This window comes from Manis javanica, chromosome 14 (genome assembly GCF_040802235.1).
Source record: "Manis javanica isolate MJ-LG chromosome 14, MJ_LKY, whole genome shotgun sequence".
Lineage (NCBI taxonomy): Eukaryota > Metazoa > Chordata > Mammalia > Pholidota > Manidae > Manis > Manis javanica.
The window spans coordinates 92831792-92847721 of NC_133169.1; the positions used below are offsets into that span (position 1 = coordinate 92831792).

General features: G+C 45.6%; 1 protein-coding gene across 4 annotated transcripts in view; it reads right to left on the minus strand.

The window, feature by feature from the left end:
- The window catches only part of JAKMIP2 (janus kinase and microtubule interacting protein 2), a 155186-nt gene that overhangs the window by 43471 nt on the left and 95785 nt on the right, over positions 1–15930 (minus strand). For all 4 annotated transcript variants that reach the window (XM_037016536.2, XM_037016535.2, XM_037016538.2 and 1 more), the window contains exons 3-5: positions 7389–7886; positions 2602–2811; positions 735–833 (exon numbers count right to left, since the gene is read on the minus strand). In XM_037016536.2, the coding sequence (XP_036872431.2) occupies positions 735–833; positions 2602–2811; positions 7389–7886 (807 nt within the window). The remainder of the gene's footprint in view (positions 1–734; positions 834–2601; positions 2812–7388; positions 7887–15930) is intronic.

Below are 15930 nucleotides of genomic sequence, written 5' to 3' on the forward strand. Positions count from 1 at the left end.
CAACAGGCACATGGAAAGATGCTCCACATCGCTAGTCATCAGGGAAATGCAAATTAAAACCACAATGAGATATCACCTCACACCAGTTAGGATGGCCAATATCGAAAAAACAAGGCACAACAAATGCTGGCGAGGATGCAGAGAAAGGGGAACCCTCCTACACTGCTGGTGGGAATGTAAATTGGTACAGCTGCTGGGCAAAGCAATATGGAATTTCTTCAAAAAACTAAAAATAGAAGTACCATTTGACCTAGTAATTCCACTCCTAGGAATTTACCCAAGGAAAACAAGATCCATGATTCAAAGACATATGCACCCCTATGTTTATTGCTGCACTTATTTATAATAGCCAAGATATGGAAGCAACCTAAGTGTCCATCAGTAGATGAACGGATAAAGATGTGGTATATACACAATGGAATATTACTCAGACATTAAAAGAAAAGAAATCTTCCCATTTGCAACAACATGGATGGAGCTAGAGGGTATTATGTTCAGTGAAATAAGCCAGGCAGAGAAAGACAAATACCAAATGATTTCACTCATTTGTGGGGTATAAAAACAAAAGCTGACAATCTACTTATTCACCTGTGTGGTGGTTATATGGGTGTGTCACTTGTTCCTTTATTATTTATGTACCTTTCCTTATTCTATTATACTTCTATAACATCATACATACTTTTGTAATAAAAAGCTTAACAAAAAATAAGTAAAAAATTCTGATTAGAACTTACCAATTCATTTCTTTCATCTCCAAGCAAGGTGTTCCTGTCTTCTAATTTTCTTATAGTGGCATTCAATTCAGCTATTCTCTTTTGATTTCTTCGCAAATCCTACCCGTGAAAATCAAAATGGGTATTACTTCAATGATGCTTGCCATGAAGTTTTGGAATACCACTTGAAAAAGGAATAGGCTCCACTCTTTTCATCTGGCTTATGAGGTGAGAATAAAATGCTCTTTTATTTAGAGAAGAGTAAATATTTACCCCCTTCTGACCCCCAGTATTCACCATGTAGGTTGAAGACCAAGTCTGTCTGAAACGGCAAATGAATTCCATGTAGCGGCTACTCCCTGCAGCCCTGACTCCTGGCAGGGGGAGTGTAGGTGGCTGGGTCAGCTTATCAGATCAGTGAGCTGTGAGCCCAAGGTCAAGTCGTGACTACAGGAGGCTCAAGGAGCATCCTTCCCACACCTTAGACAGATGTCCTGCCATCACACTTAGCCAAAGAAAGGAGGTAGGGATGGGCTTTGTGAATTCCTGCATATTCCTGGAGAAAAAAATCAGAGCGAGGCTGGCCTATCACCTCCAAACAAAAGGCAGATGACAGGACAGCCTCCACCAACATGTTTCTCCCGGAGCAGCTGGCTTCCCCACTGGCATGACTGCCATAGATCGCTTTACACACAGCAGCCAGGACTAATTCTATGCTCTAGAGTCCATAGGACCATTTTACCCTTGCAATTATATATTATCCTCTTACATCTTGAGAGTGGCCATACTGTTAACAAAGCAGTTTCACATACATTGTATCTCTAAGATTCACAATATTTTAGAGGATTCAGCAGGACAGGTAAGACTCATGCAAGGTCTTTTGGTTACTGTCAATAGATCATAACTAACATGCACTGAGCACTATGTGCAGACGCTGTGCCCAACACCTTCCTTCCCATCTCTTCTCAGCCCTAGACCGTCACTGAAGGGCACTACTATTACCTCAGTTTTACAAATGAGGAAACTGTGGGAAAGGAAATGATTTGCCTGAAGTCACAGCAAATGGCAGATCCAGGACTTGAACTACAGGGTCCAACTCTAAAGCCCATTTTCTTGACAGTTTTGCTGCACTGCAGGTGTCAGTGGTAGAACTAAAACTTGTACCTGCTAAATCCTAATTTGGTACTTTCTGCCACCCACTGGGATAAATACCAACTCATGAATCATTCATTACTTAGTTCTAAGTACTGCTTTGGAACCTATCTCTGTTCTTAAATAATACATTTTCAGCTTTCAGCTACATAATTTGAAACATATAAGATATGAAAGTCAACTATAAACACGCTGATTTCAGTCGCTGCACTTCTGAAAATCATTTTTCATACAAAATGATGAAAATCCAGGGAAATAAGTGGCAGGTTCAATCAGACTAGAAGCTTTCAGACGATGGCTATTAATGGTTTAGTTTTTTTATACAGTTAGGGATTTTGACCCCTGTAGATGATAACAGTCTTTAACCACTTTCCAACCCAATTGTTCACACAAGGGAAAATTACCAGTCTTGGTGAAAGGCAAAGGATTTTCTTCTAATTTATGATTCTCCTAATAGGCTGAAGGTGGGATGGGTATCCCTTGGCTAGAGCAGTTCTATGAAGGATTTAAAAAGAGCTGTAATTCTCTTGTGATCTGCTAATGCACGGCAGACTACTTCGCTGCCCATGAGTTTAGAAAACCCTGTTCCCAAGACACTAGCTGGTTTTTTTTTTTAGCAGCAGCAGAATTGATTTCTTTGTAGCAAACAGGAAAAGAGCTTAAGTGAAAAGTAAAAACCTGGGAGCTAAATAAAAGATGGCTCCTGAGTTCTTAACTTCAGCGTGAGTAGACTCACAGGACTGCTGCAGTGCTCGGAGCCGTCGCCCGCCCGCCCTGGGATCTCTCGCTTCGGGCTGCTCATGTTGCACTCGGCCTCCTTGACCAGGAAGAGCTGCTCGTCCAAGGCCTCCTTCTGCAGCTGGAGTTTCTGTACATAGCCTGTTTGGGTCTCTAGCTCCTTTTCCAGGGAAAAGATGATCCTGTCCTTGGCTTTGATTTCATCCATCTGAATTAAATGACACCCAAGACATTTCATTAACAATGCTGTAAAGAAATGCATTTTTTCAATGGTATGAGTTTCACGTCTTTTTGATTAATAGAGAAAAAAGTCATGAACATGATGAGTGTACTTAATTCATGAATAAGAAGAGGCGGCACTGTGTGATGAAGGGCTGTCTCCGGCTGCTCAGGGGTCACAGCCTGGGCACACGCTCTGAGTCAGTGCAGTGTCTGCAAGGGTCTGGGTTGGTTGGATGTGGAAAGGAAAGGCCCACTTTCAAACGGCTCATCAGGGCTGTGATATAATGAGCTATAGGAAGTATATACTCAGTCGTTCATATGACCAAATGTGTATTTCCCAGGTAAAGCTGGTCTTCATCCCCAGCTCCTAAAAACACTGCAGTGTTAAAGGTGGAACAGGGGTTCTGTCACGTTAATGAGAGACTTCTGGACCCACCCAAGGGTGGGGGCTGAAGGCGGAATCAGCCAGTGGCCAATAATTTAGTCCGTCATGACTATGCAATGAAGCCCTCACAAACAGCCCTAAGAGACTTTTGCTGTCTCTGCTCTGCTCTGTCCTGCCTGCTGCGCTCGGCTGGATCCTGCTTCTTGGCTGGGGCACCACATCGCCTCCACGAGCCCCGGAGCCAAGCCCCAAGCTCCACGGGGATAGAAGCTCCTTTATTTGGGACCCTGCCCTGTGTCTCTCTTCATCTGGCTGTTAACTTGTATCCTTTACAGTGTCCTTTATTAAACTGGTAAATGTGTTTTCCTGAGTTCTGTGAGATGCTCTAGCAAATTAATTGAACCTAAGAGGGAGCTCGTGGGAACCTCCAATCTGTAGCCAGTAGGTCGGAAGCACAGGGAACTGCCTGGGGCTTGAGACCGGTATCTGGAGAGGGGGGCGGGAGGGCAGTCCTGCAGAACGGAGCCCTTACCCTGGGAATCTGGTGCTGTCTCCTGGCAGACAGCATCAGAATTGAGTTGAAATCTCAGACACCCTGCTGGTGTTGAGAGTTGCTTGGTGTTCAGTGTGTGCGGGAAGACCCCCTCCCACATACTTACACACTGGAATTGGGTCCGGGAACCCGAATGGAGTTACACTACTATTACTGCTGTGTATAATGTTGTTACTGTTACACACACATGTAGGGAAAAAATACACCACTGCATTTGGTGTCAGACGAGGGGGAATCACATGGGTTAATAAAGACGCACAGCAAATACTCTGCTAGATGTTTCCCAGGAAAATTTTGCTGCTGCCTCCTGTTTGGTCACCGGTGACTGAAGAGGCTGCGGACCTCCCAGCATCCAGTCATCCCCTAGGGCCTGCATGTTTGTATTCAGGGGGTGAATCTGGAGCCAGTCCTTGCAGTGTTCATGCTGTGTGGCTCTTTCCATCTGTATTCGTATTTCAGAGTAGCCGGGTCTCAGTAGTCATTTCACCGTGATGGTCAGAAAATCATGGCCAGCACCAGAACAGGTATGGAAAGCACCTGGTCGCACTGGCTACTATTTCCCTCCTTTATCTGTGGGATCTATTTATTGATCCCAACGCCCATTTCTGCTACGCCTGGGCAGGGCCTCCAGAATATTTCTCAGCTAAAGGACATAAGCATTTAATACCAATTCCTCGGAGTTCCACTGGACTGAAAACTTTTTGCCGTTCCCAGAAGAGGCCTAGTGAAGTGAGTGTCTGAACAGTTTCAGAAGCGAGCGCGGCCATCAGGCGACACCTTCCATCGTACTCCATGAGAACATTCAAAACAGAGATAGACACATTTAACAGAGACAATATCATACCGTTCTCCTCCTTATAAAAATGTCTCCTTATACATAACAAATGCCTTGTATAAATCGTTCTTTGCTGTGTTCCACAGACCAAAAAAACTGCGACAGAAATTGTGTTAGAGTCACATTTTTCCATATGTAAATATCCGTAACTACCGCTTTCAAGTCACAAGATTAAATTTTAGGTCAAGTTTGGGAAGGCATCGGGCTCAATTCTGCCAGGCCCTGTGATACCACCTGAAGCCTGTCCTGTTAACTTGGGAATAAAAGCATTGTCTTTAACTTTTATTTCCTTGTAAAAGACTTGAATCCAGTGTTATTCTTAACTGAGTGGCACACTCATTTGTTAGACCAGTCATCTACGGCATGACGGACAGTCATCACAGCTGCAGATCTGCATGCTCGGACATGGCCCACGTGTACCCTACCTACCTGAGGTTGCTAGGAAGCCGTTTCGTTACCGTCCATGTAATCGTGCTCAGCACCACCACCACCGTAACTACAATTCATTGATACACCCGAGACACTATGCTCAGAGCTTTCCATACCTTATCTCATTTCATGGTGACCCTATCGAGTAGATTCCGTTATCACCATTTTACAGATGAAGACTGAGGGCCCGAAGGATTAAAAACTTGCTCACAGTCATATGGCTCTAAGTGGTGATGCCTGATTTTAGTTCCAGTCTTCTAATTTTAGAGCCCATTCTACTTGGCACTCTGCCATCCTGACTCCGAGATTATTCTTGTACTCCCAGCATTTTCCAAAGTGGTTTTCTGTAGAATATTCAGTGATTTGTGCTGAGGAGGCTCTATTACACAGCGGCTATAAGCACAGGCTCTGGCTTCAGCATAAGGAAAATCTTCCAAAGTTCTAGTTTTTAGATTGTAATGGGCTATATACCAGAATTCCCTGGAGCAAATTTCTAGACTGAATGGTTCCCATTTTTCTCCCTTTAGGTTCCAAAAATGGAGGTGGACACAGGGGTAGGGACAGGATAAGAAGAAGGAAAAGATGAAGACAAGTGCATCCGTGTTACTGAAAAATTTTCCCATGGTATTCTGCTTGCACCGGATTTTTGAACCTCTCGTAGATTTTACATTGTTGTTAACAGGGATTTCATCTCATTTCAGCAGTGTGCTGGAGAGGAAGTCATGGGAAAAGTAACAGATCAACAAGTGGGTGGGTATGTTTACAGATTTTTACATGGAAAACCATCAACAAACACAAGTATTTCATGGAAAGCCTCCTTGTTTACCTGCCTGCCGTCTCTGGAGTTCACAGCCCTGATTTCTTCTTCATCAGCCACTGTCCTTTCAAAACCCAAAGGCAGGGCAGAAACCAGTATTTCTGCACTGTGTCTGGTTACTGTCAAGCAGTGCAATAGGACGAATGGCAGACAAAGAATTCAGGAAGTGGGGCACCGCAAGGACGTATAGTCACAGTGTGTGTACTGTAGTACGAAGAATACAAAGCAAGTGACATGGGTTTAACTCTTTAAAATGTTCTATTGTGACCACTTTTTACTTAAAATTGAAATTCTAGCAATATTGTCCAAGGAACATAATTGGAGTTCCTAGAAAATAATTGCTTAGAATCAACAGAAAGTGTAGTTTTTCCCAAGAAAAGATTATTTTTAGAGAAGCATAAAGTACATTCTAATAGATGATAGTTAACGATATAATTTGATAGTTAATTCTCAATATAAATGCATGTAAATATTTACTTACAAGGTCAACCTAGGACATTATAGCTTTCCCACAATAATCACATTTGTTTTATTTTTAAGCACAGGGCATGACCATATTAAAAAGAAAAACCCAACACCAAAGCGTTAAAGTTAAGTCTTGGAAATTGATAATGGCAAATAGCTACTTAGGAATAATGTCCAATTAAAAAAATAAAACGGCCCCTATTTTGAATGGCCCCTGTTAATTTTTGTAAAGAAGATCTATCTTAGAAATGACTAGGGATTTCATAGCTCTATTTCTTGTTTTGGATGCAGTTCCTGGAAAGAAGGCAGGTGAGTAACGCAGGCTGTTCCCAGTACGGCCGTTTTCAGCCATTTTCAGTCATCTCGGAAGCCACGAGAGCTTCCCTCATCTCTGTAAAAGCCCAGTGGCATTTTATAAACGGAAAGCCCACAAAAATACGCTGATTTTGGAAGAGTTCATAATTTAGAATATTTTTATAAGCATCAAAGAAAACAGGAGTCATTGAATAGACACTCTATATGTTTGAGGCCAGAAGAATCCAGTTTTTATGAGAAAGGTGATTCCAAACTCTTTTACATTTTACCATTCTGACTCTGGCCTGGGGATGTCCATCTATTTACCTCCCCACCTACCAACGGACGTATATGTATTTTGGATAGAGCACTAGACAAGGGGTGGGTAGTGTTTAAAATCTGCTCATGAGAAACGTCTGAAAACAGCAAACCCTCCGGAACCCCTGATACCCAGAAAGGGGGGACTTTGCACCCCACGGCCCCCTGACACCCGGAAGGGGAGCGGCTTTGCACCCCACGGCCCCCTGATGCCCGGAAAGGGGGCGGCTTTGCACCCCACGTCCCCCTGACGCCCGGAAAGGGGGCGGCTTTGCACCCCACGGCCCCCTGACACCCGGAAGGGGAGCGGCTTTGCACCCCACGGCCCCATGATGCCCGGAAAGGGGGCGGCTTTGCACCCCACGGCCCCCTGACACCCGGAAGGGGAGCGGCTTTGCACCCCACGGCCCCCTGACGCCCGGAAAGGGGGCGGCTTTGCCCCGGCCCCCCCACACCGGGTCACTAACCAGCCTCCGAATGTCCCGCTCCGACTCCCACTTGATCTTGGAGATGGCCTCCTGGTGGGACTGGTGCTCGCTGCGAAGGTCCCCGGCCTTGATTTTGTCCGCCTGGATCATGTTGCTCAGGGCCTCGTCCACCTGCTTCTTGGACGCCTTCAGGTCCGCGATCTCCTGCAGGAGCTTGAGGCGCTCGGCGTCGAAGAGTCTGCGGGCCTCCTCCCGGGCCTCGGCGGTGGGCGCGCTCCTCGCCTTGTCGCCGCCGCCGTCGCGGAGCGCGCACAGCGCCGCCCGGAGCCTCTGGACCTCGGCGTCCCGCACCTTCCCGGTCCTGTGCATCTCCTGCTCGTGCTGCTTGAGCAGCGCCTCCCGCACGGCCTGCAGCTCCTTCATCTTCTCCTCGTGGAGCTTGGCCCTGAGCTCGCTCACCAGCACCGTGTGCTTGCGCTGCTCCAGCTCGCGGATCCTCTTCGCCTCCTGGGCCTTCTCCCTCTCGAGCTTGGTCACCTGAAGGCAGAGGGACACGGGGTGAGAGGACATGCGCCCCAGGGCAAGGCGGCGGGCGCCCCTGGGCGCCATGTGCGGCCCAGGCCCCGCGATCTCTTAATTCCCCACCTCTTCGCCGCGCCCCGAGGGGCGGGGGCCCCAGGCCCTAGGGCGGGGCAGGCAGCGTGTGAAAAGAGGAAATGCCTGGGGGTGCTTATGCCACTTTGTTCAGACGAACATTGAATGTTCTGGGTGGGGCCTTACTACGCAGCACAGGCGCCACCCAGAAGCTTGTCAGAAATGCAGGACCCGGGGCCCCATCCCAGGTCCAGAATCAGAACGTGCACTTTAATGACTCCCCAGGTGATGGGCAGCACGTGAACACAGGACAGAGGGCCCTAAGGGCTTTCACCTTGGTGGGGGGAGGCCTCAAAGCTTCACCTGGAGAGCTTCTTAGGTCGCGCAGCCCTAGCCAGGTCCACGCTGACAGAGGTGGGTGTCTCAGGACGGTTCATGACTCAGCGTTATGATCGGACTGATCAACTGGGGACAAAAGGGATATTCTAAAATATTTTCCTTCTTTTTTTTTTGGAAGAGAAGATGCTGTTCTACGGGGGAGGAGGAGGAGGAAGATGGTGGGTGTGTCCTCAACCTGACCTTTCTTACTGGGGCAACTTGTTTCCACGCCCAACTTCACACACATGCAGCAGCTAACAGGAGTGCAGCGCCCTGGGTGCCCTCTCTGCCAACGGCGGCATTGGCTGCTGCTATTTCCGAGTGTCCTACGGATCCTTCTCCACCCCCGCTCATCTCCCTTTTTTTGCTTCCCCATTAGGCCAACACTCCAAATAGTTAAAGTATTCCAAGTTTTTACCTTTCAGGTATTTTGGTTAGAAAAAATCTTCTTCTGTTTTGTCACATTTCCAATGATAATATAGGTGTCCTGATAGATTAGCAGTGGTGCTACCTTAACCTGGTCACGAGTCCAGCTCCGATTCAACAGATCGGGGTGGGGCCCTGGTATTTGTGGCTTGAAAAAGCCTCTCAGCTCCTGTTCTGTTGTCCTGCTCTCCCGACCTCCGCGGCCCTTGTTTCTCTGGCTCTGTTGTGTGGACACGTGTCTCACACACACACACACAGAGTAACCTGGACAAAGGGAAGAAGAATGGGACACCCCTAGGAATAATATCTAGTTGAGTGATTCTGAGACTCTGCCATTTGTAAAATTGGAGGGTTTGGTAAATAATCCTTAGGAACCTTTCCACCTGGAAAATGTTAAGATTCAAACTCCTTACCGAAACCATTGTAATTAAAATGTAAAATGTCTGAGATTTTACTTACCTTAACAGTTTACCTACCTTTAGCTAGAACAGGGTTTTCTAAGTCCATGTGGCAATTTATGAATATTTTATTTTAAAGGCACGATTATTCCCATGTCAATTATTTTGAAAGAACTCAGGGCACAAGGAAACTTGGCGAGATAAGGAGCCCCTGGTCTCGCTCCGTTACTGGGTGCCTATTAACTCACACGCTCTAGAGCTGTGCCATCTAATGGGGTGGCCACCAGGGACACGCGGAATATCACAAGTCTGGACTGAGACTCACTGTCAGTGTGAAACACACACCAGATTTTGAAGACAGTGTGAGGTGAAGCATGTAAAATATCTTATTAATAATATTTATTTTGATCACATGTTGATATTATGATATTTTGACCAATTACGTTAAATTAAGTATACTATTAAAACTAATTCTCAAAAACGCTAATTCAAACAGGTATTTGTACACCTATGTTCATTGCAGCATTATTTATAATAGCCAAGATATGGCAGCAACCACCATGTTTATAGACAGATGAATGCACAGAGGAACTGTGGTTCATATACACTATGGAATGGTACTCAGTCAAAAGAAAGAATGAAATCTTGCCATTTGTGACAATGTGGGTGGACTTAGACGGCATTAGGCTAAGTGAAATAATTCAAACAGGGAAAGACAAATACTATATGATTTCACTTCTTTGTAGTGTATGTAAAAAAAAAAAACGAACAAACAGAAAAACAGAAATCGATTCATAAACAGAATAAACTGATGGTTGCCAGAGGAGAAAGAGGTGGAGGGGATCAAGAGTTAAAAACTCCCAGTTGTAAAATAAATGAGTCATGCAGATGAAAGGTACAGCCTGGGGAATATAATCAATGATATTTCAGGAACCTGCTACCGTGACAGATGGTCACTAAACTCATGGGGAGCGTTTTGCAACGTATAAAAATGTTGATTCCCTCTGTTGTATTACCTGAAACTACTACAATATTATGTCAGCTACTCTTACATTTAAAGAAAGCAAAAACGAATTGTTTCTTTGTAAGTTTCAAAATTGTGGTTACAAGAAATTCGAGACTCACATATATGGCTTCAATTGCGTTTCGTGTGATATTTCTCTCAGACAGCGTTCTGGGAGGATCATTTTAATGAACCCAGCTTGCCCTACACTGCTGGTGATATTCTCTTAGCAGAGCCCAGTTCTGAGCCGATTTACGTTCCTGGTCAAGAACCACCCAGGGCTCCTTTATGTTGTGAAGTAAAATCCCAACACCTCAGCTTGACCTTTGAGGCTCTCAGAATACTTGGCTGCACTTGCAGTTCCCATTTCCCCTCCTTTCTCCCTCTCCTCAGCTGCCCCCCCACTCCACAGGCGATCACGCTATTTTCTGCATGTTTCCTGCATCTTCTTGACCCACTCCTCCCTCAGATCCTTTAGGGGTTGAGGGCCAGCTAGATGCCACCCTGTCCCGTCACCCCAGCCCTCTTCACCTAGGAGCAGACTCATCTCTCCTGCCTTGGTCTTCTCAGGGCACTTTGCTAACACCTCCTTACCTGTCCTTTCCAAACTTTTCCTTTATGGTATGTTTTAGTTGGCGCTTGTCTATCCTCACTGTTTCCTTCCAAATCCTACTCCAGACTGGAAACGCCTGGAAGGCTGCCAGCGAGGCTTGTTACTCTTTGTTCACCCAGAGTTGCCAACATAACACAAAATAAGGAGCCCAAGAGCAAGCGTGGAATGAAAGAATGTGTGCTGGTGTCTCCCTGGCTAGCACCCTATCCTGTCATAAGGTTCAGGGGACAGAGGCTTGCAGGGTATCTGGAGCAAACCCTCACCCTTCCATTCTGTATAAGACAAATGCCCCTAACACAGGAGAATGTCTACTCGCCCTCTGATCGATGTTCCTCTCAGTGCTTCAGGAAGGACAACCTGAATGTTATTCTCCATTTTTCCAGAATGAACTAAAATGAGTAACTTCTAGACCATGGGTGGGCAAACTATAGCCCAAGGGACAAATCGTTCCTGTTCTCTGTTTCCGTAAATAAAATTTTATTGCAACACAGCTATGCCCATTCGTTTGCATAGTGCCTTTGACTGGTTTTACACAACAGTAGAGTTGAGTAGTCTTAAAGAGACTGGACCACAAGATTAAAATAGTTTCTATTCTGCCCTTTTTATAGAAAAAGCCTGCTGATTCCTTTCCTAGATAACACAGTTTTTTAAAAGAGGGGCCCTATTTTTCACTGATTTAGGAACTCTGATCATTTTACCTTCCATCAAGGACCTTGGGAAGTTAACTTTAGTTCAAGTGATAGGAAAGTAGTCATCTTTAATTTCAGCAGGATGTATTTACCCTGGGCACTTGGAACAGCATTATGACCACAAGGGCTATTGGGTAACAAGTTACTAAGGAGAATTCTAGCAACTCTTCTTACAACAATGAAAAACTGTAGTAAAAACAGACAAAGGATAAAGAGTTCTAAGTTTGCGTTTCAATTTCACCATCTGCTACCTCTAAGAAAAAGCTGCTTTACCCTTCTGAGGGTCTTTGATTACACTTAAAAAATATCTGTAACAGAGTTATTTTTAAGGTTAAGTTAGGAACACATGATAAAGTGACCTGCATGGTAAAGTACCATGAAATGTAGGTTGATATGACTGGATGTGAGAGGAGAGTCTCCTGATCTAGGATTATTTATACCAAATTTTCTGCAGGTGCATTAGATTGCATTACTCTGTGGTTCTGTCAATTCTCTCAAATTATAAATACTAATCTTTCAGGTACAGATTGGAAAGAAGATGAATGAAAAAATAAAAAAAAGCAAAAATGCAGGTGTATGGAAAATATATTGCAGCGTGAAGACAAGAACAAATAGAAACAGTGGCCTTCCTGTCCAGCCCTGGAGTAATCCACAGAACCCAAAGAAAATTCAAGGGCATTGAATTACATCTGGCATTTTTTTGCTGGATTTCTGTGTATGGCTTCTTTTTTTTAAGCTTGGGAGGTGTTTCACTATGAAGGAGACACAAAGGATGCGACTGACGTTTGGGAGGAAGAAAGAGTCAGTACACATCCTGTGGTAGAATCATTTTCTGAAAATTATTTGCAGCTCCGATTGCACCACTAAAGAAACAGACCTTAATATCTTCATGTTAATCATGAGAATGAGCATTACAGAAAGATGAAGAACCGTGAGGAACAAGGAAAAAGATAAAGATGATAATACTTCGAGCTGGAAAAAAATATTTAGTAGAAGAAAGAATCCATTTTGATTAATGGAAATGTTTTACAGAGAACATTTGAGCTGGATCACTAATAGTTTGTATTTACTCTTCTATGACTACGAGTCGGGCACTTTTCTAAAGGCTTTACACCCATGGGTACATTTCACCTCCTTGGAAACTCTGACGTGGGCAGGATTCATCCTGTGGTCATTTTGAGACTGAGATAATGTATCAATAGTCTTTTGGAAGGGCTGAAACACATGGGAGATTAACAATCATTAATAAAGGGTAGATACCACAATAGCATAATTTTGATGAATACTGTTGTATATATTAACATTCTATCACGCAATGCTGCATTAATACCACCACAACATAAATATAGGAACCCATATTATTGCGAAAAGAGAAAAGACTATTACTATTATTACATTATTAGGGTTGTAATAACTACTTTCCTAGTAGAAATAGATGTTGGAAGGCAAAACTGGGTCTTCTCAGGATGCCTTGTGTTTCCCGGCATCTAATCTGGACTTGGACGACGTCTGGGTGACGTGCATGCAGGAGGAGTGGGGTGCAGGGTGGGACAGGGCGAGGGGTAAGCACTGAACAGACCTTTGAATGATACAGCTCCCAGGCCCCTCACAGCTCAGGTTCTGTGAAAGGAAAATGTCACTCGGAAAATGTAATCCTGCCGAGAAAGCTTCCACCGTGACAGAAGGAAGAAAATTCAAACTGCTCCACACAGGCCTCACATAGCAGTTTTCAAAGGCCAAACTAGAAATACAGCGTAACTTCTGCCAAGATAAAGATGGTAATGTTTGACCTTAGAAGTCTAGGATTAAAAACAGAACAGTCCCATCAAAGAGAAGGAGGGCTGAAAGGCTATCAGGGCAAGACAAGCTACCATAAGCTTTGGTTGGGATTATCTGCACTGGGTGTTCCAGATCTAAACTCACAGTAGGCTGGCAGGGCTTTCCACCGGTGCTAAGCAGCTCTTAGCAGGAGATGTGAAGGAGGGAGGAGCTGCCACTGTCAGAAGGTCCCTTATCAGGGAAATTTTACATCGCATGGGAAGTACATGGCCTTCTATTTTTTTAATTTCTTGCTTTCAGCCACTTAAGCTTCCTGAAAACAAACTGAAGGTGCAGAAAGCAAGAAATACCATACCCTGAACTGGCCCTGAATGTGGAGGCTCCAGTGCAGTCACCCGAGGAGGAAGGTGGCTGATTTTCTGCGCACCCTGGCCCCACACAGTGAGTGGCATAGACATTCAGCATCATCTGCATCATCTGATGGGCCTCCCACGGCAGATCCTCTGCTCGCTGCGCCACTGGGAGCAAAGCACTGAAATGGGCAGAACTCATTTTCTTTCCCAGAGAAATCAGGAGAGTGACTGCACGCCTCCATCCCAGAGGCGGGGAGGCCCATGGCAGCACCTTGCAGCCTGCAGGCTGCTCTGGTGCTGGCACCTCGGGCCTGGAGTGGATTCCACAGATCCAGCACCCCCCCAGGCTGCCTGCTGCCTCTCCCCCACCGTGGCTTCATCCCGTCCCTGTGCCCTCGGGGTCCACCTGCGCTGCAGGCTGCCTGTGCGGAGAGCAGGACGCCCTGGGAATGAGGTGGGGGATTTCACATCTCATAGCAATCCCTGGCGGGCTCGCATGTCCTATGCAGCGCATTGCAGCCTTACAGTGTCCAGAGGCAGCAAACAGAGGAAAACAAGACAGAACTAGGTGCAGATCCTTTCTCATTCCCCACCTAAATAGATTATGTCAGCACCTCATGCCATGGAGTCACTTGGGATGTCTTAAAAAGGGATCATGAAAATCATGGTTCATTCAACAAGCAGTACTGAGCACCTGCTTCATGCCAGGCAGCTTTCCAAGCACAGGGGCACCTTACTTGGGGGACACCTTAAGCAGACATGGTCTCTTACCCGTACAAAGCTCACATTTTATTGGGAAGGGGACAGCAGGCAATAAATCAGAAAATAAACAAGATAACTTCAGACAGTATGGATTCTATTAGGAAACTACAACAGGGTAACGGGGTGCTGTGGCAGAGCAAACGCAAGCAGGGGACAGAGTTCCCTAGGTCAGGGGCTCAGGGGAGGTCTGCCCCCTGGAGGACCCTGAGAGCTGTCCCAGTGTGGGAAGGGCGACAGTGGGCAGTGCCTTTCCTGGTGAATCCCTACCACTGTGGAAGGTCCACGGCCCTTCTACCCGGTCCACAATCCACTCATTTTATAGAGGTGCACGTGCAGGCCCAGAAAGGACAGGTCACGCAAAGGCCCCATTCTGCGCCCCTTCCTGTCCACCACACGGCCCCCACAGTTCCACCCTCTTGGCCCTTATGCCTGGAGTCCAGTCAACATGACCTGCTTATTTGTACGTTTATGCCCATGAATGCTTGGAAAGTCGTTTAGATAATTTCTATATAAGTCAACTATGTCTAGTTTCATTTCCCTGTGGTGGAAATGCAGACGGTATGTGAGAAGGATATGGGTACGTCCCCCTTACCCCACTCGTTTCTTTTAGAAATCTGCATAATAGTGGAAAGAAAAGTACTGATATTCTCTCTTCCTCTGCCTAAGGTTTTCAGGTTTTTCACGTTTCTAAAGAGAACAGGCTTTGCAAGGCATAGAAACAACCTGAGTGCCCGTCAATGGATGAAAGAATAAAGAAAATGTGGTAGATGTGTAAAACTTGAATATGATACTGCCATCTGCAACAACATGGACGGACCTTGAGGGCATTAAACTAAGTGAAATAAGTCGGACAGAGAAAGACAAATATTGTGTGATCTCACTTACATGCTGAATTAAGAACAAAAAAGAACTCAGAGATACAGAGAACAGATTGGTGGCTGCCAGAGGCGGGGGTGCGGTGGAGGAAATGGGTGAGGGTGGTCAGAAGGGACCAACCTCCAGGTAAGGTGCGCACGTTCTGGGGAGGTGATGCGCAGCAGGGCGACTGCAGTCAGTGCAGTATTGTGCATCTGAAACTTGGGAAGAGAGCAGATCTTAAAGGTTCTCATCGAAAGAAAAATAACTGTGTCCCTTAGTGATGGATGTCGGTTAAACATTATTGTAATCATTTCATAATATATATAAATATCCAATCATTGTGTTGTGCAACTGCAAGAGATACAATGCTCTATGTCCATTACATCCCATAAAACTAGGGAAAAAGAAAAGAGACTTTGATCGAGGAGAGGAAGGGGAGTGCAAGAACTAGTTTTGCCACCTCTCGGCATGCGGCTCGGGGTGCATCACCCCACTTCACGGAGCCTCGGTTTCCCTATCTATAAAAGAGGGATAGTAACAGTGCCCACGTTAGAGGGCAGTGGTGAGGATGAAATGAGAAAATTGAATTATAACACTTAATATGCTTAATATAAACCAACTGCTCAAGGACGAACACACTCCCACTTGCCCTTAAGAAGCAGACGCTGCGATTACCCCAGGTGACAGCCGAGGAAAGGACAGCAGAGGAGGGTCTCGTGACCTGCCCG